General features: G+C 44.2%; 1 protein-coding gene across 9 annotated transcripts in view; it reads right to left on the bottom strand.

Annotated features, from left to right (window-relative positions):
• kiaa1109 (KIAA1109 ortholog) overlaps window positions 1–21,520 on the bottom strand; it is a 65,592-nt gene that overhangs the window by 30,604 nt on the left and 13,468 nt on the right. For 8 of the 9 annotated variants that reach the window (XM_041061098.1, XM_041061097.1, XM_041061092.1 and 5 more), the window contains exons 18-48: window positions 20,634–20,740; window positions 20,264–20,493; window positions 19,848–20,066; window positions 19,330–19,467; window positions 18,537–18,713; window positions 17,921–18,049; window positions 17,236–17,355; window positions 16,759–17,090; window positions 15,696–15,946; window positions 15,202–15,442; window positions 14,507–14,998; window positions 13,110–13,383; window positions 12,748–12,885; window positions 12,534–12,604; window positions 12,171–12,344; window positions 11,387–11,507; window positions 11,043–11,192; window positions 10,636–10,763; window positions 10,167–10,369; window positions 9,737–9,937; window positions 9,395–9,606; window positions 8,540–8,691; window positions 7,948–8,098; window positions 7,573–7,725; window positions 7,067–7,307; window positions 6,662–6,810; window positions 5,755–5,986; window positions 5,157–5,318; window positions 3,195–3,379; window positions 2,552–2,727; window positions 1,805–2,399 (exon numbers count right to left, since the gene is read on the bottom strand). In XM_041061098.1, coding sequence (XP_040917032.1) covers window positions 1,805–2,399; window positions 2,552–2,727; window positions 3,195–3,379; window positions 5,157–5,318; window positions 5,755–5,986; window positions 6,662–6,810; window positions 7,067–7,307; window positions 7,573–7,725; window positions 7,948–8,098; window positions 8,540–8,691; window positions 9,395–9,606; window positions 9,737–9,937; window positions 10,167–10,369; window positions 10,636–10,763; window positions 11,043–11,192; window positions 11,387–11,507; window positions 12,171–12,344; window positions 12,534–12,604; window positions 12,748–12,885; window positions 13,110–13,383; window positions 14,507–14,998; window positions 15,202–15,442; window positions 15,696–15,946; window positions 16,759–17,090; window positions 17,236–17,355; window positions 17,921–18,049; window positions 18,537–18,713; window positions 19,330–19,467; window positions 19,848–20,066; window positions 20,264–20,493; window positions 20,634–20,740 — 6,304 coding nt within the window. The remainder of the gene's footprint in view (window positions 1–1,804; window positions 2,400–2,551; window positions 2,728–3,194; window positions 3,380–5,156; window positions 5,319–5,754; window positions 5,987–6,661; window positions 6,811–7,066; window positions 7,308–7,572; window positions 7,726–7,947; window positions 8,099–8,539; window positions 8,692–9,394; window positions 9,607–9,736; window positions 9,938–10,166; window positions 10,370–10,635; window positions 10,764–11,042; window positions 11,193–11,386; window positions 11,508–12,170; window positions 12,345–12,533; window positions 12,605–12,747; window positions 12,886–13,109; window positions 13,384–14,506; window positions 14,999–15,201; window positions 15,443–15,695; window positions 15,947–16,758; window positions 17,091–17,235; window positions 17,356–17,920; window positions 18,050–18,536; window positions 18,714–19,329; window positions 19,468–19,847; window positions 20,067–20,263; window positions 20,494–20,633; window positions 20,741–21,520) is intronic. The other variant, XM_041061090.1, reaches the window with a different exon arrangement.

Below are 21,520 nucleotides of genomic sequence, written 5' to 3' on the forward strand. Positions count from 1 at the left end.
CATGACTAACCACACTCTTTTTAATTGCATGTCTCTTTCTCTCTGTGTAATTCTGTTGTGTTTACGATTGTGTCCAGATATTCTACGCTTTTATTAATTTACTTACATCCTCTTATAACAGTCTGTGTTTTTATATGATTTTAAATGTGCTCTGTAAATAAATTGATTTGACTCAACATAAACCGAAGTCCTCAGGCAGGTACCGCCTGTTCCAAGTTGTAGATTAGAAATAGTCCGTTTTAAAGGCAACATCTGGACTGCCCTGCTGTGGTCGTTGAGCGTGAGAAATCTATTGATCGTTTTAAATGTGAAAACATAAACATTCTGAATGGGTCCCAAGATTATTTCCTGTTGCAGCGTTTGCCAATATCAATATCTGTCGGTAAAAGAAACTTTGACCCACTTAGAGTGCAGATGGTATGGCCATCTGTAGTTGTGCCAGAGTCTGAAGCGTTTCCAGTCTGTGCTGTCTCACGGGCCATGAGCAATGCAAGCCCTGACCTTTCTAAGGTAAAAGAGTCGAGCTCAAACCTAACCTGCAGCCTATCCTTAGCACTCCATCGCAGCACAGTCAATAATTAAAGCCCTGGCTCAGTTCTTGTCAGTGTTTGGCATTACCAGAGTGATACAAAGGGACTGAAGTTCAAATTTCACTTCAGAATTGTTTTCATAGGCTCAGCAGCAGCTACATGTAGAACATAATCTGTCTACCACCCAGACAGCCAGGGCACTTTACAACATTTTCATTAGACCTTTAAGTCAGTCCTAGCCACTTAGCCATGGTTGGGAGGAGGAGATGCCATGGCTGCTATTTACTGCCAGGGAGGTTGTGAAGGAAAGTACGGGGTTTAGTCCAAATGATCTGGTTTTTGGACACACTGTACATGGTCCATTAAGTGTTTTGCAAAGTGAGTGCCAGCCATCTGAACCACCACAAAACCTGCTTAATTATGCAAATGGTTTTAGGTACAGACTTTATTTTAGCTATTCAGCTGTGTATGTGTGTGCGAGTGTGTGTGTCTGTGTGTGCGTGTGTGGGGGCGTGGGGTCGTCACCGTCTCAGAAATTCGGAGGCATTAAAGGCTTTCCCTTCACTTTTGGATCTCTTGCAGGAGGGTAAACGAGTTGAACTGATTGCTCTTATTAGCAGTTTTCCAGAGCTATTTTCAGACACTGCATCACGTACCGATCTTATTGAACATGACATTAATGTTGGTGCTGCTGAGCCAATTAAGCACAGTTTCTACTGTGTTTCCCCTGAGAAACAAGAAAAGTTGGAGGTGCAGTTATATGTTGGGTAATAACACTGCAGAGCCCATTGCCTTCTGGTTAAAACATCAAACTCCACTTTCAGACCCTGTACAGAATTTAGAAAGGTAAACAGTATTACCAAGCAAGATGTGTTTCCTTTGCCATGCATGGAAGACTGTGCAGATGAAGTTGGTTCAGCTAAGTATGTGAGCAAGTCTGAATTGTTGAAGGGTGACTGGCAGGTCCCCAATGTCTCTGAGGGTCTGAGACATTAGTGCTTTTACAGCTTCGTCTGGACTTTATTCTTACACCATAACACCATTTGTTTTGTGCAATACTCCAGCTCCAAAAGACTTGAATGAATCCTGTGGTCTCTGGTCTTTATTGCATGTGTGTGACTGTGCTGTGTGTCAATGTTTTCAAATGAGCTACCTAAGCAGTCTTTCACAACAACTCATTCCCATGACCCAGTAGGGGATACATCCCCCTGCACGCTACTCAGAGAACCTGGTTTACGCATATGCAAGTAACCTAAAGTTATCATTATCATTACCTTGGAAGTGCGTCGCTCTGAACGTCCAAGGGAGCTGCGTCCTCGAGGTTCTCTTCTCCCCAGCGTGTCCATGCCTGATGGAGGTCCGTTAGGTGGTAAAGGCCCAGCGACCCCTGCTCCTCCTCCACCTGCTCCTGCCGCTCCACCCCCACCTCTCTTGCTCTTTAGGGTTTGGGTTCCGCTGCGCCCTGCCCCGTTCAGGCTGCCCCGGGAGCTGCGGCTGAAGTCCGACGACCTGAAGTGGCGGTAGGGCCGGGCCTTGAAAGTGGGCGTCGGGGAAGCGGAGCCGGCGGTGTAGCGGCTCAGCTTGATGTCGGTCTGCGTGGCCTTGATGTCGTCGATCATGGTGCTGAACTGGTGGATGAGGCGCACCAGGGCCATGTCGACACGCTGGCTGATGGCCTGGCAGGCTGTAGTGAAATCACAGTGGAAAGTGTTGTAGTGGCGGCGGTTGAGGTCATGGAAGGAGAGCGGGGCTGCCGTGGGGCCCTGTGGGGCGCTGGTTGACTTCTCCATCACCACTGCATTCAGGCTGAACGTCTCAATCAGCAGCGCTGGCTTGAACTCGAGTGGAGGGAGGTTTACCATGCCTTGTCTATAGACAGAGGGAGGCACAGACAAATGGTTGTGTGTGTAGTTCGCAGACATTAAATACTTTCATTTGGAGTTTTTACCACACATGAAAAAGCTAATCATGTTTTTAACTTTTGTGATATTGTTATAAGTTATGGTTCAGATTTATTTTACCTCCTGGATCGTTTGTTTTTGCGCTCTTTGGAGGTGTCGGAGTCGACTATGTCTGCTCTGAGACACTCGAGGTTGCCAGAAAAAGACAGGTGCTCTCCAAAATACATCTTGTAACTAAGAGGAGTGGTGTCTTGAGCCTGGATGCCTGTGTAGCTCAGCAAAGGCTTGAAAACAACCTGAGGGGAGGGGACCCAATATCAAGGCACAAAATGAAAACAGGTTTTTCTACTCAACTATGAGCCTTGGAGACACTGTTTCCAACATCTACATATGAAATGGAGATAAAAATGGAGAGATCAGACACAGGAATGAGATACATACAATCGCCAAAATGTCACCCAGGCTAAACATCAATATACTGTTTAATCTACTGTTCAGAACTGGATTCCCCGTTTTCTTCAGCCTGGCATAGTTGACTTTACTACACCATCAGGATGATGACTCATACCAAGAAAGCAGACCATTTGAATAAGCCACTTTTACTCCCCCCAAAAATGCACCTGCTTCCATAATATCAACACAAATAAAAACCTCATTTAAAAACCATTTTCTAAACCATAAATTTACTCCTTTAAAGACTTATCAGTGAGCTGCAGACGCTCTGTTAATCCTCTTTTTTTTCAGACAGATACAGAGACAGTACCTGAGCATCGGCCAGCTGAACAGCAGCTGGACACTGGTTGCCCTCCTCAATGTCAGCCATGTCGTCCTGGCTGGTGCTGTGCTGGGAATGCTGGGAGTGGGTCCCATCCAGGGTGTTCTGGTCGCTGGACAGCACCGTGTTGAAGTCTGACGCTGAGGGAATTGTGGGCAGGTTGCACGTCCCACCTGAGGGTGGTGGAAAAAGAGGTTTGGGACAAATGTTCTGTGAGATCAGGCAGGACCTGGGGGGCTAGTGCGGCCTTATGCTGCTGGATTAAATTCCCACCAGAGCATGTGAGCAGAGGCAGCGTGAACATATAAACAGCAGTGAGTGCTGTGGGGTGAAACACTTTAGCACTCCAGCTCCTCATAACAAAGATGTTAGAGGGGATTAAATAGAAGGCAGCAATCACATTACTGAGAGCGTTAAGGGGAACTTTATGGCCATATTATGCACGATGTGGAGCGCTGAACAGCCTCATCACATTCATTTAATTTGTTTGTGAGGAACTGCCCAGGCTAATTTGCTGTGCTGTCATTGACTGACACCTGGGTAAGCAGATAATGACAAAGCTTATCACTTTGAGAACAAATCCATCCATTTCACACATACAATTGCACCCGCATGATAAAAAAGTGCTCTGCTAAACTGTGGAGGTGAGAAATATCTTTTCACTGATCCATGTGGCTGATTCCAAGTGATGAGCTTCTTTTGATTGAGGAGGAAACAAACGCAGAGTGAAGCCGTTTGTAACTCAAGAAGACGAGTGGGAGTACAGAGGATCAGAGGGTGGGAAAGAGCAGCACTGTGAGGGATGAAAAAAAAAATAAATTTCTGGTCACTAAACTCTGCTAACATGCTCTGGTTCTCGCAGTGTGGTTTGGCAGGAAGGTACCGGTGAGGAAACAACATGACTTAGTCTATCCATCACGACAGAGCTGCTGCTGCAGGCCTGTAGAACAGCTACATGGGATACAGGACACTCTACGGCATTTAAGCTACCATTAGATTCTACTGATATCAAACACCATTTCATATCATCCTGCCCATTTTTACTGACCTGCGAGCAGGTTGCTGTACTAGATGACAACTAATAATCTATGAGATGTTCAGATTTAAAAACTAATCAAAGAAAAAAGAGCTGGTTCTGGATCCGATACTCAATCTTACCTGAAAAGCCATAAAGTGTTCAAAATAGTAAAACCAACCTATAGAACAATCCATGAAGACAATGTTGAGATCACCTCGCAAATAAAAACCGCTCTGGGTCTTATTCTTTAAATTCTGACAATGCTAGTACCAAAAATAGCAACTGTGACAGACAGCAATGCACACTTTAACTGAGTTTGTCTCTTTTTTCAACCAAAAATAAAACATCTCCTCAGAATAACCTGGATCTTGAATACACCACAGTCACAGAAAAACGTCTGTATGCAGCAGTTTTTTATTGTTATAGTTCTGTCTACGTCTTTGCTGCTGTAACAGATTAACATCCCTCCAAAAATGAAGGCAATAAAGCCTTTTTCAAACAGATCAACAGAGATCTACATGTGGGTGACTATAAAACTAACACAGGAAACAAACTACTCAGTCAGCTAGCTAATTAGTTCACCAACACCATCAGCACAGCACTAAGCATTAACCCCTGACCTCCTCCTGGGCTGTTAACAGTTTCCAGTGGTTGATACTGGTAGTGGTTGACAGGAGAATCCAGTGGGTCTGTTAAAACAACATTATATTACATTTAACTGAATTCCTCAGCTGTTATAGCTACTGGAGCAGAAGTGTGGAGATAAAAGAGATTAGTATCTATTCTAACACCATCATAATAAAAGATTTAATAGCACAGAGAAAAATAATTTAGCCTTTAAGCTTCCAAAGAAATTATTTCATATTAGCAAACTGAAATCCCTCATCTTTTCATTCAGAGACTTATTCCATTATGAGTCCACGATGTCTGACCTGTCTGTAGGCTGTTGTGCTGGGAGCGGTTGAGGGGGGACTCCTGGTTTCCAGCTCCAGTCCTGTTGCCCACAGCATTGGACATCCAGTTGTAAAAACTGACGGAGGAGGGCTCAGACAGCAGTGGGTGCTCTGTTAGCATGTCTGTCCCCAGGCTGTTTCCTAAGGCCAAGAAGAAAGACACATTACATCAAACTACAAAAGATTGTTACTGACTGCTGTTCCATGATCATGTTCATCCTGCATCACAGAGGCAGCACGAGGTTTATGTATTAAATTGGGGGTAGGCCAAGGACAGGGTTTGTATAGGTATTTTTCTCCACACCTTGGGTTTTCCCCTATTTATTTCCTACTGTGGTGTTTTTTGTTAGATACTAAGTGTAGTATAAAAAGCTTGTAGTAGTATTGAGGAGGGACCGAGCTGCGAGTCTATTTTGGTTTGTTATTATTCATATTACTGAACGGTAGAGGTCAGCATTGTAGCAAAAATGAATACATGTTGTGATAAAAACCCAGGTTCATGCCTGTTATCACTAACTGCCAGAACCTTCCACACACACACACTAACACAACACAGCGGTGGTTCAGGCTTTAGCACCTGTGCGAGTGAGCGAGCTGCTCTTGGCGCCAGCGGCGGCGGACGGCTCGCTCCTCTGAGGCGTGCCCTCCAGCAGGTTGTGCAGACTCCGAAAGCTGCCCGTCAGATTGCTCAGGAGACTCTCCTTCCTGGGGCTGTCCTTGGCTGGCAGGCCTGCGCGGCTCACATGGGCGGGTGAGTCAGCTGCTGTGTCACCGCTGGTGTAGCTCAGCGACTGGTATGGATGGGAGCCCTGTGTATGGCAAATGTACAGATTCCTGAGAGAAGGTCGTATTCACGCTGCATCACTTTTTATATTTTAATGATCAGTGGGTAACATTGTGTCTGGAGCCATTATGGAAACAGTATGAAGTTGAGGTAACACAAAAGAGCTAAACAGCCTCAACAGATCCTGTGAGGGAATGAACACGTCACAATTTAATTTGGCAGAGAAAGGAAAATGTCATCTCTGCTCTCAGCTCTGATCCCTCCTGGCTTTCCAGCAGCGGAATCATCTTCACACACCAGTCATTTCCTTAATGATTTCTACATCACTCACTTCACTTCATAGTGTTTTTAAAGGTGGCAACGAATTATTATTTTTCATTATCAAAAAATCTGCGGATTATTTTCTTGATTAATCGAACAGTTTGGGCTATAAAATGACAGAAAAATGCCTTTTACAGAATTCTGGATCTTAAGGTAAAATCTCCAAATTGATTATTTGTTCAACCAAGAGTCCAAATGACAAATGTGTTAAATTTCCAATCATAGAAGACAAAGAAAATCAACACATTTTCACATTTAAGGAGCTGGAACAGCTGGATTTTGGCATTTTATGGAAATGGATGCTTATATATAAATGACATTTATTAGGTAACTGAAGGTAACTTACATAACACAGTCACACTCATTCTCAAAGTGGTACCTTTATCCTGAGAGCAGACTCGCTGTGTGTGTGGGATTTGGACAGTTTCCTCATGATCTCCACTCCGCTGACAGGACCAGAGTTGGCTTCTTTAGGTGGGGGGCGACTGCATGCTCCCTCCAGCAGCATGGTGTGTTCACTCACTGTGGCTTCACAAAAATTATATAAAATAAAACTCCAGGAAGACCCATGTGACTGCTATAGAAATAAATCTGAAGATTCATAAGCTCTACGTCTCCTTTCTGCTAACAAGTGACAAGAGTCTGTTTATTTCTGCGCAAACACTGAAGAAGTAGAGGTTGAAAGTTTCACAGTCCGTCTGTGGTAACAGATGGATGGATTAACATCATATCAAGACATAACATAACATAACATAACACAACACAGAAAGTTATAAGTTATCACCTGCATCAAATTCGAATTCAGCTCCGTCGGCGCTGGTGTCACTCTGCAGCGCAGCTCCGTTGTCCATGCCCAGGATGGTCTCACCCAGGCTCTGCTGAGGCTCCTTGGGTTTGGTGAGCTGATTGGGCCTCATCAGACCAATTGCCTTGAAGCCCTGAGTTACCACGATGAATTTCATCCATTGTCTGGCCAGAGCTACCAGACCTTTCTTTAGAGTCACAAGGGCTGGGACACCATCATTCTGAGATAGACAGGAGAAGAGGAAAGAAGTGGATCATTGCTACTATTTCACACTGGGAAAGGACTAATTAAATTTGTGAGGGGCGGCCAAGAACACTTAAGACCACTTACAATAATTGCCAATTGTTTTTTTTTTTTAAATTTGAGCCCAAAAGAGTCCACATCACTTTAATTTTATGAACCATTTAACTATACATGGTCAAGTTTAAGAGCTTTATTAAAGTGAAGCAATGAAACAGTATGAGATTCAGAAGCCTCTCACTCACCATGGTAGCTTCCTCTATGACAGAGTAGTCAGCCTGCTGCAGATAGCGGTGCAGGATGTTACAAAGCATACAGGAGGGATTCTCATGCAGGTAGCGAGCTCGTTTAGTCACGCGGTTGTATTTGCTCCGGATCGGGATGTGGATGCTCTTTTTCTGTTGGGGGATGAGAAAATGTACATAGAAAAAGTTAAAACTGGATACTTCACAAACAAATCAACTGAACGTGGATGTTACAGAAACGTATTTACACTGACAAGCAGAGGAAAAGTTGGTTTGATTAACTGTTATTTCCTTAATTGAACCAGTCTATCCTGGACATTCTTCACATGTGAGCTACCCTGGGTATTTATCAGTGTCTACAGATGTACTGCTGACCTCAAGAGCTTCTGTCATGATGCAACCCATGACAGCACACACGCGCAGTGTGCCCTCCATGTCCAGTTTGCGTAGAGAAGATTTGAGCTGGTCGATGGGAACCAGCCAGGCTCCGATGGCAGGTGTGGCTGTGCTGAGCAGATTCAACTGCCTGTGAACACAAACATTTTTTATCATATCATATCAGATACAATGCTAACTGATTTTTTTCTTTTCCTCTTTTCTCAGCTGCAGATACCAGGTTAATAAAACTCAGATCCACAGTACAAAATTCAGCATGTGCCTGCCAGTGGGCCCCTCCAGTGTGACTGCCTGTGAAGCTGACAGGTCTGACAACTGTTGCCAGGGGCACACAAGAGAGACGGTTTTTCAAAAAAACCTCCCGCAGCAGATAATATTGTACTCATGAAACTATACTGATGCCACAACACTGACACTAAAGGTGAACAGCTAGTGAGCATCATCAGCCAGATGGTGGTTGGTGGTGATGGAGAGTGGCTGCTTTGATTCTGACTGACTTTAATCACTGACTTCCTGTAACAACATGGAGGCATTTATGTGAAAAGGTCCACATAGATCAGCGAGGTCGTACCTGGAGATGGCCTGTGAAGGTGAACGCACATTAGTTGGAGCAGCAAAACTGAACCAGATCTCTCTGATGGTCAGCTTCATGCTGCTGGAGTCAGGCGGCGGGGGCATGAGGGGGAGGTCTTTCTTCAGGTCGTCTGACTCGACCCCTTCATCCTAATGAGCAGCAGAGAACAGGGTTTAACAGGAGGGTGAGAATATTTACTAGCATGACTAATTTTTAAGCTTAGAGTGCATCTAGTTTGATTACTTTAAAGTCTAATCTAAATCTAATTTTGATACACATCTAAACCAATCTCAGTGTATTAATTTTGTGTGAAGAGGACAATTATTCCAATCTGAATCAAAGCCTGGCAATAGGCAGTGACATTTGTATGTTTGGAGGAAACTGAGAAAAACTGATGAATATTCTACAGTTGTTGGCTGAGACTGACCTGACATCAACCTTTTGCTTCAGTTTTGATTCTCTGTGCATATACTCCTGCACTTGATGTGACATTTTGGAGCTTGTTAGGCTTCCATAGATTTATTTTAGCATAGTAAGCTAATGGGTGCAAATACTGAATATCAACTGGTGTGATATTTATTGGTATGATAAAAGAAAATAAGAATTTCAGCCTCTGGAATGGGTTATAGGACTAAAATACCTTTGTATAATATGGATATAATTGGGTTGCTCATGATACACAGCAGAGTTTAAGGTTTGGGTAGGGTAAAAGCAAATCTAATGTTTTTTTAGCGTAGTTTTTTTTTTTTTTTTTTTTTTTAAACCTGCGCAAAAAAAAAAAAAAAAACACCCTGAAAGAGGACTGACGTTTTTTTAGCCCCTTCACAGTATGAGCATATTCCAGTATCTTACTTGGTCGTCTGAATCCGAGTGTTCATTCACATCAGAAGCAGGGCTGATGGCATCATGTGTCAGGTTGTCATCAGAGACGTCGGTGCTGTAACCACTTCCTGTCTGAGAGCCTGTCGAACCATTGGACTTGGATATTCCCGTCTTCCCCCCAGTGTCTGAGCGTCCCATCACACCAAATGCATTGTAAAGAATGGCTCCTGACTGGCGGCCCCCTGTAACACGTTCAAAAATGTTAGCACAAATTCCCTACGTCCTTGCAGATAAGACTCATTTTTACATTTTTCATTTCCCTCGGCCTAAATGTAGTGACGACTGTTGCTCAAAGAGTGTGGGATGGTTTACCTTTGACTGTGAGGTTCTCGATTCCACATTCAAACATGATCCAGCCCCATTTCTCAAGAGATGCTGTGGACCGACTCAGATCACCTGAGGTGGCCTGGGCATCTGTCTCATCTACCAGTGAAAATTCCTCCATTTCCTCCAGGCCAAACAGCACTTTGGACTTCTCAAAAGGGATGGCTGTGATGGCACATGTGCCGATGTCTATGGAAAGAGAATGAACCGTTTAAAAAAATATTTTTTTTAAATTCTGCACAGTGATGCACATAATGTACAAAAAGTCAAAAGGTCTAAACACTTTTTCCTGGAACTGTAGGTCAAGCAAGGGCGCACTGTCTATGCGACAGCTCGTCCAGCATATCAATAAAGACAGGGTCCAACTTCAAAGAGGGGCACAAGGGATCAAACGGGGCTGTCGTTTCACTGAACCAACCTGTGGAGTCCAGGCCTCGAAGCTGACTGTGGATACGGTGGATGTTTAGCCGAGCGGCGATCTCTTTGCCTTTCTCGATGCCGGCGTTGGAGCGCAGAGAGCCAGATGACTGAGGCTGCATCTTGGTGGCTGAGGCGTATTTCTCCAACATGACAGAGGGTCGGCCATGTTCCGTGGTGTTGGGAGTCTCTTCCACGATACCCCTAAAAGAAGCAGAGAGCAAACGTGAGCTTGTGCCAGTGCTTGACTGCTGTCAGATATCAGGGAGAGAGAAAATTTTCATTTGTTTTTCTCCCCTACGGGGTCTAAGATGAACAGCTGAATGGGAGCAGCAGTGCCAGCAGGCAGTTTAAAGCATGTAAAGTATAATTTACAGCAGGTGTATTTGCCCTGTGGACATGCTCCAAAAAAGCTTAGTCAGTGTACACACACACACACAGAATGACATGAGGAGTAGTTGAGGCATTACCTGTTCATCCTGAACTGGGTTGCAATCCTGTCGAAGCACAGCGCCACAAGAGACACATGCGTGACACACTTACTGGAGCAAGACGGTGACCCCTCCTCTACAGAAGCCTGAAGGAGGCAAAGGTTCACCTGCAAGGAAACAAAACAAAACAAAAAGACAACTAAACCAACCTGAACTGAAAAAAAAGGATGGTTACTGGTTTCTGTTTTATGTAATGTTTTGAAATCCACATTTTAGATATTTAAATAATGTGATTTTCTAAGCAGACTTTATTCTACACACTGCAGAGTGTGTATATTAACATCCAAATGTAAAGGGATGTACAGCAACGCTCATGATTCTGTGCTTGCTCTTGAACCTCTCCTGGTCAGAGCTAACCTCTCATTATTCAGGGTCATGGGTCTCACCTTGGGGATGGAGACGTTGGCTTGGAGGCCCTTGATTTTCACATTATCTGGTTTGACGGACAGGTCCGTCTGGCCTTGGGAGATGTTGATGGAGCCAGGGGTCGTGCCCTCTGTCTTGGACAGCTTGTGCTCCTGCTTGCCCGTTTGGCTCTGTGTGGGTCCAGATCCAAAACAGTGGGACATCAGTCATTGGGCACAGAAGTGGACTTCAGTGCAAAAAAATTTGGTCAAATCTCAGAATCTCAGAACAATTAGAAGAGAAACACTTCACACTGGGAAATATTTGTCATTACTACATGAATTTAAACTTTTGTTTCTGATTTAGATGAACTAATTTCACTTACAGACTCAGTGACGGTGGACTTGCTGATCTGATAGGCTTCATTGAGGACTTTCCCGTGAAGGTCGTCCAGAATTGCTGCAGGGTGGCGAATACTAGCAAAGTGGACCATGGACTCAATATACCTGAAACAGGGAAAATGCACAGAAATGATTCATAGCATTAGAAATGTTTTGTTTTATTTAATTGATCTTTGAACTATTACAGTTCAACAAAGACATTTTTCGACTAAAACTGTGAAAACCCACTGAAACATTTAAAAATGCTGTATATATTTTACTTTTTACTGTAAACACATGAATAAAAACACAAAGACTTTACAAAAGTAAACTGTAAGGACATCATCTAAGATAGAGATATAAAAAGTACAAATTTACTATGCCACTGCTTGAAGTCTTCAACCTTCTAGCTATAATTCATCCATCTCCACACTGCATTAATCAGCAGCTACATGCTTATAAGAACAGTGTTAGCCCAGGACCGTTAGCCTTAAGCAAACTAAAGATTCACACCGGTAGACAACCAAGAAGGAGATCAGACTCCAAAGCACTGTCAGCAGAATTTTAAAGCCATGAAACAGCGTGCATGGGGATTTAAGGTCAAATCATAGCCTCAGGCTAAAAATAACCCCTAACTAAGAATGTGCAGTGTGAGAGAGTCAACCATCAGGTTATCTTGCTTTTTTAATCAGGATTTTCAAACTGAGATTAAAAACCTGGTTTTAAGGGAGGGACGGTCAAGAGCAGGAAGAACACACATAAAAACACCATATGCAGCCTGGTTGCTACCTGTCCAGGGATTCAGCCACAAGGGGTGTGAGCACCACATTGATGGCCCCCTTCACCTCCACAATGGCAGTGGTCCTGGTCTGAGCTAAAGGCTGCTCCAGAGTCCAGTCATCGGTTGTTGTGTCCTCATCTGTGTTCTCCATGGCTCTCTTATCCAGAGGGGTATATGGTGTACTGTGGACAGACAAAGACACAACCTCAAAAACCCTTGCACAGGTTGTTACTCGAAAGGACAGAGTGAAGCAGTTCATCATTTGGGTGAGTATATTCAAATAATAAAAAAAAACACATTAACTGAGAGCACATGGTTTTATTTTAAATTTAAAAAGGTGAGATGGTGAAAAAAAACTGTGGCTTAAATACCTGTTATTGTCTCCCATCAATTGAACTCCTCTATCCAGCAGGGAACTGGCTGACAGGCCCTGCTTTATCACCTGAAATGTAAAAGAACATTTTATTTCCTAAACCTGAACCCTGGGTGTACTGAGGACGTAGAGATGCCATCTTTTAACAGCCAATACCAAGACAAAATTCGAAAATGATAAATGTTAAAGACCTTTAGTCATTAGTCACAGACCTTAAAGCTGGGCACAGAGAGCTGGTCAAAGGAGGCAGAGCTCTCTTCGCTGGTGGGAGTGTCCAGATCTAAGGGGCGGTGCAGAGAAGACTTGGAGGTCCTCTTATTGGTGGGCTGCTTGACAGACCAATTTGAGACCTGGCAGTGGTGAAGTAAAAAAAATGTTTAAATTGGACAAGGAAATGTGCATGTGTGCATTTTGTGTGATGCCACAAAATGTATGTAAATTTTGCAAAGTGATGGATTTCACTGATTGAAACAAATAAATGTTTAAGAGTAACAAATTCAGCACCTTGCATGCGCTGCTGACATTAGAATGGACCTAGAATATGCAGATATGGACCAAAAGTGCTATAAATTACCTGGTACTGGGCCAGGTAGTTCTGGTAGCACGCCATGACGTGGGGCTGTCGGGTGACCGGTCCGGGTTCAGCTGTCTTCTCCGCTTCCACTGAGCTCTCCTCCTCCATGGCCAGGGCTGAGACGAAAGAGGCCTGGGATGTGTGGCTGGGTAGTGGCTGAGGCGGGAGTGGGGGCAGTATTGGGGGCAGCGGCAGAGGCCGTGGCTCAGTGATCAACTCCCCGTTGAGAACGTAGGTGAGGGGACCCTCGACGCTGTGGTAGATGGAGCTCCGGCTGGGGGAGGTAAAAATACACGACCATAGAGATTTTGCTGGAAAAAGGACACGTCTGTAAACCTCAAAATTGTTTTGACTGTACTGTTTCATAATGGAGCTGTACATTTCTATTTAAGTGCAATATATCAGCAGTGATTAAACGGTGTTGAAATTAACCCTGCTTGAAAAACACCATCTTTTTAAAAGCATTCCTGCCAACATCTATGACACCTCAGCTCTCTGCCTCTGCTGTACACGCCTTAATGTTCTTAAATTCAGCCTTATGTTTGCACAGGCTTGTACCAGTAGAAACTTTTCATGGGGCTGAACGGCTTCTTTGTGTTTGTGTGGAGGCTATATCAATCAAAAAGCGTGCTGAAATCAATGTGCGACCATTTTGGGTAATATAAAAATGACAAGGTAGTTGCATAAGACTGAAATGAAATTTGCAAAACACACCAGCAGTAAGTGGCTGCCCATGGATCAAACATCTCATTTGCTACAACCGTTCTACATCACATCCATCCATACATAATCGAATCAAAGTAATAAAATAAAAGCTGCGGCGTGTTTCACTTGGGGGCAAGTTGCTTTACACGATAAAATTCAAAACTTGTTGGGTATTAAAACAAAAAAAAATGTCATGACACTGTTAATTGATTCATGTGCTACTAGGACATTTTTTCGATTACTGCGAGTCATCAGACATTATTTGACCCCAGTGTTTACTGCCTGTTTTTCATTCCATTCTGCAGTGCTTTCTCGCCGTTACAGTTTTAGTTCTTGTTTCCAAAAGGGAAAAGGTTTCTATATTATTTGCATGATACATGCACTCATCACAGTCTTAAAATGAAGATCATAAAGGGCAAAATCCACCTCAGAATGGCCCTTAAACATAATTCATAAGGGGAAACACTTAAAGCAATCTAGCAGGGTGAGAAATAAGAGACTCTTTGATGTTACTGTGAGCTGTCTTGAATCTATCATCACCTTAATTCCATATTTAACCTTGTACTTGATCTGGCATTGCAACCAGTCTCCTCTGAAAATTTTAGAAACTCCTCATATTTGAGAACTTTGGTGAGCTCCACCCGCAGACTACTCCACGTTCCATGTTCTACCCTGTTATCGTGTCAGCTGACCTGTAGTTCTCCATGTGATACGGAGGCTGCTGGGGCTGCTGCATCTGCTGCCTCCTCTTCTTCTTGCGGCCCGGGTACGTCCCCGGACCCTCATCAGCGCTGCTGATTGGCTCGAAGTCCTCAGCGGCAGAGAAGTAGGCCTCGCTGTCAGCCACAGACATGCTCGAGTCAGCAGAGCGGTACTGATGGAAGGTGTTGGAGTCCGCGGAGGGCGTGAAGGGAAAGGAGCCGTAGCTTCTGCGCTGACGTGGCGAATCCAGGACGTTCTCGTCGCTGCGGGAAACCTCGCTGCTGAACTGGACGCCTCCGGAGAGAACCGGAGGAGGCTTGTCGGTGAAGACGGCAGCTGAGAGGCTCTTGGTGCTGCCCAGCCGACCCGAGTGTACAGAGGACTGGCGCTTGAGAGGAGAGCAGAGGGGGGAGCGCACTGAGGAGCGGTCCTGGGAGCTGTTGGGTGAGACTGGTGAGACCTCGGGTACCTCCCCTATAGTGCTGCAAAGTAAGAGGAAAAAAAATGTAACATTAAGAAAGAATTACTGACAATAATAGTAAATGATTATAATCAAGGAGACCGAAAATCCTGCAGTGGACAGTGTCATATAATGGTTCCTATAGTGATATGTTTAGAATTAAATACATAATGTTTTAAAGTACAACAACACCAAAAACAGTGCGTCGTTCTGTATGTTACTCACTCCGCAGGGCTTTTGCCATTCATGGGGAACACACGCTCCTCTGTGCTTGGCGAGGGGCTGTCCCTCTCTCCGGCCAGCAGGGGCAGCGCGGCACTGGACGAGCTGTTCTCTTCAGACGAGGAGGCGGAGCTGTGGGAGCGCTGGGGCACCTGGAGACTCAGGTGCTGCTGACCTCGCCTCTCAGGCAGCTCAGGAGGCAGGCACGGCGAATGTGTGTCCGTTTTCAGTCCGACAACTCTCCCTAAGAAAACATGGAGCGAACACACTGAATAAATCTTAGGGCATCAAGTTGGTGTTGTATTTATGTTATCATGACTCACATTAACAACATATAAGTTTACAAATAAATATGTTATATGAATAAAACCACTGTGGATAAAACTATTCTTCATTTTTCTTGGGATCCACCAAAAAACCCCTGAAGCACCTCCTGGAGGACACCACTCTTCTAGAGGATATCAGGAAATGTAGAATAAATCACGGAAAATCCATACCATCCACTTTGGGGGTTTCCTTTGTAATGATCCACTCCCCAGGCTGTAGCAAGGACTGGCCGTAACACATGTCTGACTCAGAGCTGGAGGAGGAGAACACAGACGAGGAAGACGGCGTCAGCTCTTCGAGCTTGAAGAAGTCCAAGCCCATGTTGGTGCCTCCGAAGAACCTGCAGCCTCCGAGGCAGCCGCAGCGGTTCCTGCCGCGCTTGTTCCGAATGCCAGGCTCGTCTGGCCACAGGAACCAGAGTCTGAAGAGATGGAATGTGGGAAGAAAAAACAAAAAGAAAGAACAATAGAGAATGATGAAGGAAGCTGCAAACAACAACAGACAGGATTTGTGGTAATGGGGCTGCGGTAAGGGAAATTCTGCCCAGCCTTACAGACATACCAGGCACTCGTAGATAAAATGTTGCATTAGTCTTCCTTTCTTCAACAACATCTGATTATCATTTATTACCTCCTTCTCTGGTCTGTTGAGTTTCCCTTTCTCATAACCCATATTCAGCACATTTAGCTGCAGTAATGGGAAATGCAATGTGCAACTACAAGCTAGAAAAGAACATCTGTACTGATAATGGTTCTTTGCAGACCTTTGATGAGATTTTAAATTATTATATTATCGGAGAAGGTGGCCAATCTCCTAGCTAATTATCACATATCATGAGCTAGATCACTGTCTGTGACAGGAAAAGAATTAACATTGCTCTTGTGCAGATATTTTCTACTTTATATGATGAGCTGAACTTATACCATGGCTGGTCCTGGTGACTCAGTCTACTGAGGTGTGATACAGAAAATGATTCATTTCCACTTTGAAAAAGAATGTTCAGTACTGTCATGTTCATAAATGGCGTTTTTAACAATACCAGAGTCCCCTGATTAAATTAAAGAGTGCTGTTACCTGTAAGCCAATTCAAAAAATGAAATGATGGTGAACAATAGTGGCTGCTGATCTAAACAAGGGATGCCAAAATGCTGAAAAGGTGCTCTGGGGTAGCTGACACAATGTGAGAAGAGCTTGGAAAAGCAAATAACAGATGACAGTGAGTGTGCTTTCTACCTTTTTGTCTGAGCATCGTGTAGTTCCAGAAAATGCCTCTGGACTTCACATTTGGCTGGGTGGTCAGCGGCCAAGGCAATGTCTGCAGTGATGAGGTTCAGGTTGACTGAACCCGCCTCCAGCCAGACAGAGCGTCGCAGCAGAGGGGGCTGACCGGGACCTAGCGGCTGACCCGGACCTTGACCCTGTCCGGCTGGCTGCAGCCTGGTCGCCTCGCTGTGCTGCTGCTGTTCAATGTACTGCCGGATGTTTACGTCCTGCACCACAGCACTGATGCCCTCTCCCACTGCCTGGTTGTGCAGGTTGCAGTTGGCTACGCGAATAATACCCGTCTAGAGAGGAAGAGAAAAAGGAAGATTCAAGGACATGAACACATACCAAAAATCTGCCACATATTTTTAAACTGACATCGAGTTAAATAGGAAAAAAAATGTCTTGACTTAATTAAAAAAAAAAAATTACCTATCTCCTAATTACCTTGATATTGGCAGCACAGCCATGCTCCACGATGAAGAGGTCAACTCCATCCATGGCCAGTCGGGTCATGGTGTACTTCAGCTCCTCTGATGTGCGACAGTGACCTGGCAGGCAGCTCAGCTGAAAGACAACCACCACTTAGCATCAGAAACTTTTCAGTGGTTACGTGGGAGCCTTCTCTAATTGAGTCTGACTGAGCTTTACATACTGCTACACAGCCTGTAGCCACAGCTGCTCAGCTGTCAGAATCTAATGAGGGCTCTCAGGCAGAGCTCTTAAAAATATCCTTATTTGTATTTGCATAAAAAAACGAGATGTGTTCAGAAAGAGACTTGTTTTCTCTCAAATTTATTCCATATATCAAAGTGTTGTATGTTACATATGGCTGCTGTGGGTAGATCAATAGTTTTGAGTTAGAGGCTGTAGTGGTTCTGTTTCTCCAGCTGTGTAAAAAGTTTCTGCATTATGCATCATTAGAGACAGGTTCACACTGGCCTCTGGTTATTATATCATTCGCACATTTTCTTTCACACTGGACACTGACCAAGGTTTAAATCTGATAAATAAAAAAATGAAAAAAACTGTGGGCTTTCAGCCATAATGAGCCGATTTAGTAGCTTGGCGTGTGAGATTCAGACACACACAGCTGTGCAACAGCTCATGGCATACCGTGTGTTTGCGTTACCTTGGCATCGCAGATGCGACGGTCAACGCCGTGCTGGCAGATGACAGAGGGCTTGGGTTGTTCTAGCTGGAACTCTCGGGACACCACGTGGAAAAGGAAAGTTTCACCCCACTCTATGATGCTGGCCACCTAATAATCACAAACACACAGACACATTTAGCACTTCACAATATCTATAAATACACTTACTGCAAGGGTATACGCACCAAATAAAAAGGAGAGTATAATATATGCAGTCACTGTGGGGGTGTACAAAGCATAAGGAAAATCCCAATACAATCATATATAACACCACTACAAGCTATAATGTAAACAATTATGAACTCTACTGACAGTCTCAGCAAAAACACTATCAATTCACAAAAGCAGTATATGTGGCAGGATTCTTCTTGGATGATATATATATATATATATATAGGGAGAGAGAGAGAGAGAGAGAGAGAGTGTACAGGTGGTTCACACAAGCGAGCTTTAAAAAAAAACATTCTGAAAAATACACACATACACTCAGCTGACCTAAAGATCCAAGATGTAATCCTAACATAAGGCTCCACGTACACACACACGTGTTACCCTTTATCCTTCCCACATTCCAACTGGACACACACACACACACCTGTGGAACAGTGACCCTGCCGGTGAGCCCCCCAGCCTGCATGTCAATGAGCCAGGCGTACTCCAGCGTGTCACTGCCTAGAGGAAGGCCCTGGGCGGAGAACATGGCATGGGCCCTCATCTGCAGGCCAGACAGACTGAGGTGGCCGTCCCTCAAGACCCCATCTGATGTGGGACGCTGTGGGCGAAAGAACAGATTAAAACACGCACGCTCCTTTTTAGTTTAAATCTTGTAAGGCGTGGGTCAAAAAAATCACAGAAACTTGCTAAAAGCAATCTTTAGCTGAAGTGAACTAGTTAACTTTGTTTCCGTAATAACCCTGCACGTGCCGTAAAAAGAGCTTGTTATCCCACCAGAGGGTAGAGATGAGGGCCACGCATTCTTTGACCGGGATTAGGAAAAGTTATTCACGCTGAGCAGGAAATAGGATCCAGCTCATGGCCAAAGCTTAGAAATTCAGTGAGGTTATACAATATGCAGCTGCTTCTGCAAACATGTGGCTGGTGCAAGCATGTTTCACATTATGTAACACAGAGTGCAGCTTTATTCGGGCTGTTTTCTAAGGACTGAGTCACCCTTTCAGTTACCAGATTAAAGAGTAGTTGTTTGTGTGGTAATTGTTGAGTCTACTAATGCATAACGCCACATAGTTTGAGTCTGTATTACTGTACAACACAGACATGCTTTATGATTTTAACTGAAAAATGCAGACGTCCTTTCACCAAAGGAACAATGATGTCATTTCATGTGTTTCTGCACTGCTGTCAGAAAGCTGTGCAGTTGTGTTTCATACCTGGTAGTTGTCACTGATGAAGATGTGAATGGGAGACAGGAGCAGCTGAAGCATCGTCTCCTTGTAACCCTTTTTCATCTCAAAACACAGTCGCTCCAAGAAGCCGGATGGACCTTCGGGACCCTCACTGCTGCAGTGCTGGAGGCGCCCGGGAAAGTAAGCAAACACAGGGAGTCATGCATCAAGCTGTTTTCATAAACAGAAACACATGTCGACTTAAAAAGCATGACTAGCAGGTTTAAAATAATTAAGTAATTCCTTACATTGATACTTTTAATCTATTTATATACTTCAGATTTATATTATACACATTACTTTTATGTCTGTGTCACTGCAGCTTGTCTTGCATTCATACTGTGCACATTTTCATCATTTTTATTTCGCAGCCTAGTGATGGAACTGTTTCATTATCTTTGAATGAACCACACTTGCTGTATTTTTATACTAACCTCTCTGTCTCAGTCTTTTTTTTTTATGCCAACCCATTAAACTGAAGTACTGGCAGTTATCAGTCTTACCATTGGCAGTCGGCCGTGGACTTTGTAGAGGTTGATGAGCACAGTGATGTCCCAGGGGCGCAGGTCCAAGGGATGGAGGTCTGAGGTTTCCTTCTGTTCGCTGTCCTCCATGCCCAGAGGAGACCAGCCGAGGCCCGAGGAGGTCGAGGTGGACAACACAGGGCTGGACACCGCCTCCTCAAAGTCTGTGTACATGTCATCCTCACCGAAATAGTTTTCCTGTGGGAACAGTAGCAGAGGAGGTTTGATGGATTGGATACTTATACTTTCTAAAAGCAGTGCTTTCCTGGTGCTTACTGCAGGTTATTAATCAAAATTTACACTGCGTGTCTTTGATAATAAATTGGACAACTGAGTGGGGGGAAAAAAAAAACACCAAAGCAATGACAACTTAAATGACTGAAGGAGTTCTTTACCTTGATGGAAATCAGCGCTCGGAGCAAAGGCCCGTAGAGGATGATTTGAGAATCTGGAGACATTTCCATCTCCACATGGAGCCTGTCAGGGGGCAGCTCTGAGGGGTCAGTGGGCACCCGGCTGTGAGCAGCTGACGAAGATGTGGCAAAGCGTGGCTGGGCACTGTGGGGTACGGATGTGTGCTCCGGGGGACGCAGAGCTGACAGCATGGATTCCTCCATCTCAGAAACTAGGTAACGAAGCAAGCAAGTTAGATTTGATTATGTAAGATAAGGAGACAAGGCAAAGATTTTTAAGATAGTTAGAGAGACCACAGTCTTATAACTTAGAAAGAACAGCAAAGGACTGAAATGAAAGCAGCGAACTCACATGACTGTTTGAGTTGCTCATCAGCCTTCTGGGGATAAATGGGGTGCCAGGTGTAGTCAATGATGAGCAAGAAGTTGGGTACACTCCAGCAATCCACCCAGCCAGCTCTGACATAAAGAAAGAAAAAAAAAAAAGCATGTACACTCAGTAAACAGTCAAAATGCTGAATTTATCGTCATTTCAGGATTTTCCACTTCATTGTTTGCTTTATGAACCGTTCAACTCTTACAGTAGAGGCAAGAGACAGTAAATGGGCTGCGCTTGATTTCTCTGCAGCACAGAGCGCACCGGTCCAGACAGAATTCGATCGTAACCTCCCGGGGGTGACGGTGGGGTGCGGGGCGTTAGGGTGGGTCTCTTGCAGCATTGCATCAGTATAGTCTGGCTATGGGCTATACATAAGAGATGATCTCCATGTTGAGGCACAATGCATGCTTCTTTAGCATCTCTGAACTTTCCATGACCTTTAGGGATGGTGCTTACAACGTGGAAATAGATGCTGCTTTGTAACATTCTCTAAAAGGGATGTAGACTAACATGGCTGGTGTTATACATTATTAAGGAGCTAAATGGAAAAGGACTGACTTGATACTAGTGCAGGCTCAGAGAAAAGACAAGAGTTTATGCTTCTCATCTTTACCTCAAGTCTAAGTAATAAACAGCTGGTCAAAAGCGTAATTATTTTTCTGACAACCGAGGGCACTACATAGAACGCTTATTTTAAGTGAGCACAATCCAAAATGTCCAAACAGGCTATTTCATCTTACTTAAAACCAACTGACTGCGACTACTGAACCAAGCAAAGCATGAAAAGTGGAGGTTAGTGGTACATTTACTTCAAATTACCACCTATTACCTTGGCAACATTTCCCTTCTACCTAAGCATT

This window comes from Toxotes jaculatrix, chromosome 17 (genome assembly GCF_017976425.1).
Source record: "Toxotes jaculatrix isolate fToxJac2 chromosome 17, fToxJac2.pri, whole genome shotgun sequence".
In the NCBI taxonomy this organism is placed as follows: Eukaryota; Metazoa; Chordata; class Actinopteri; family Toxotidae; genus Toxotes; species Toxotes jaculatrix.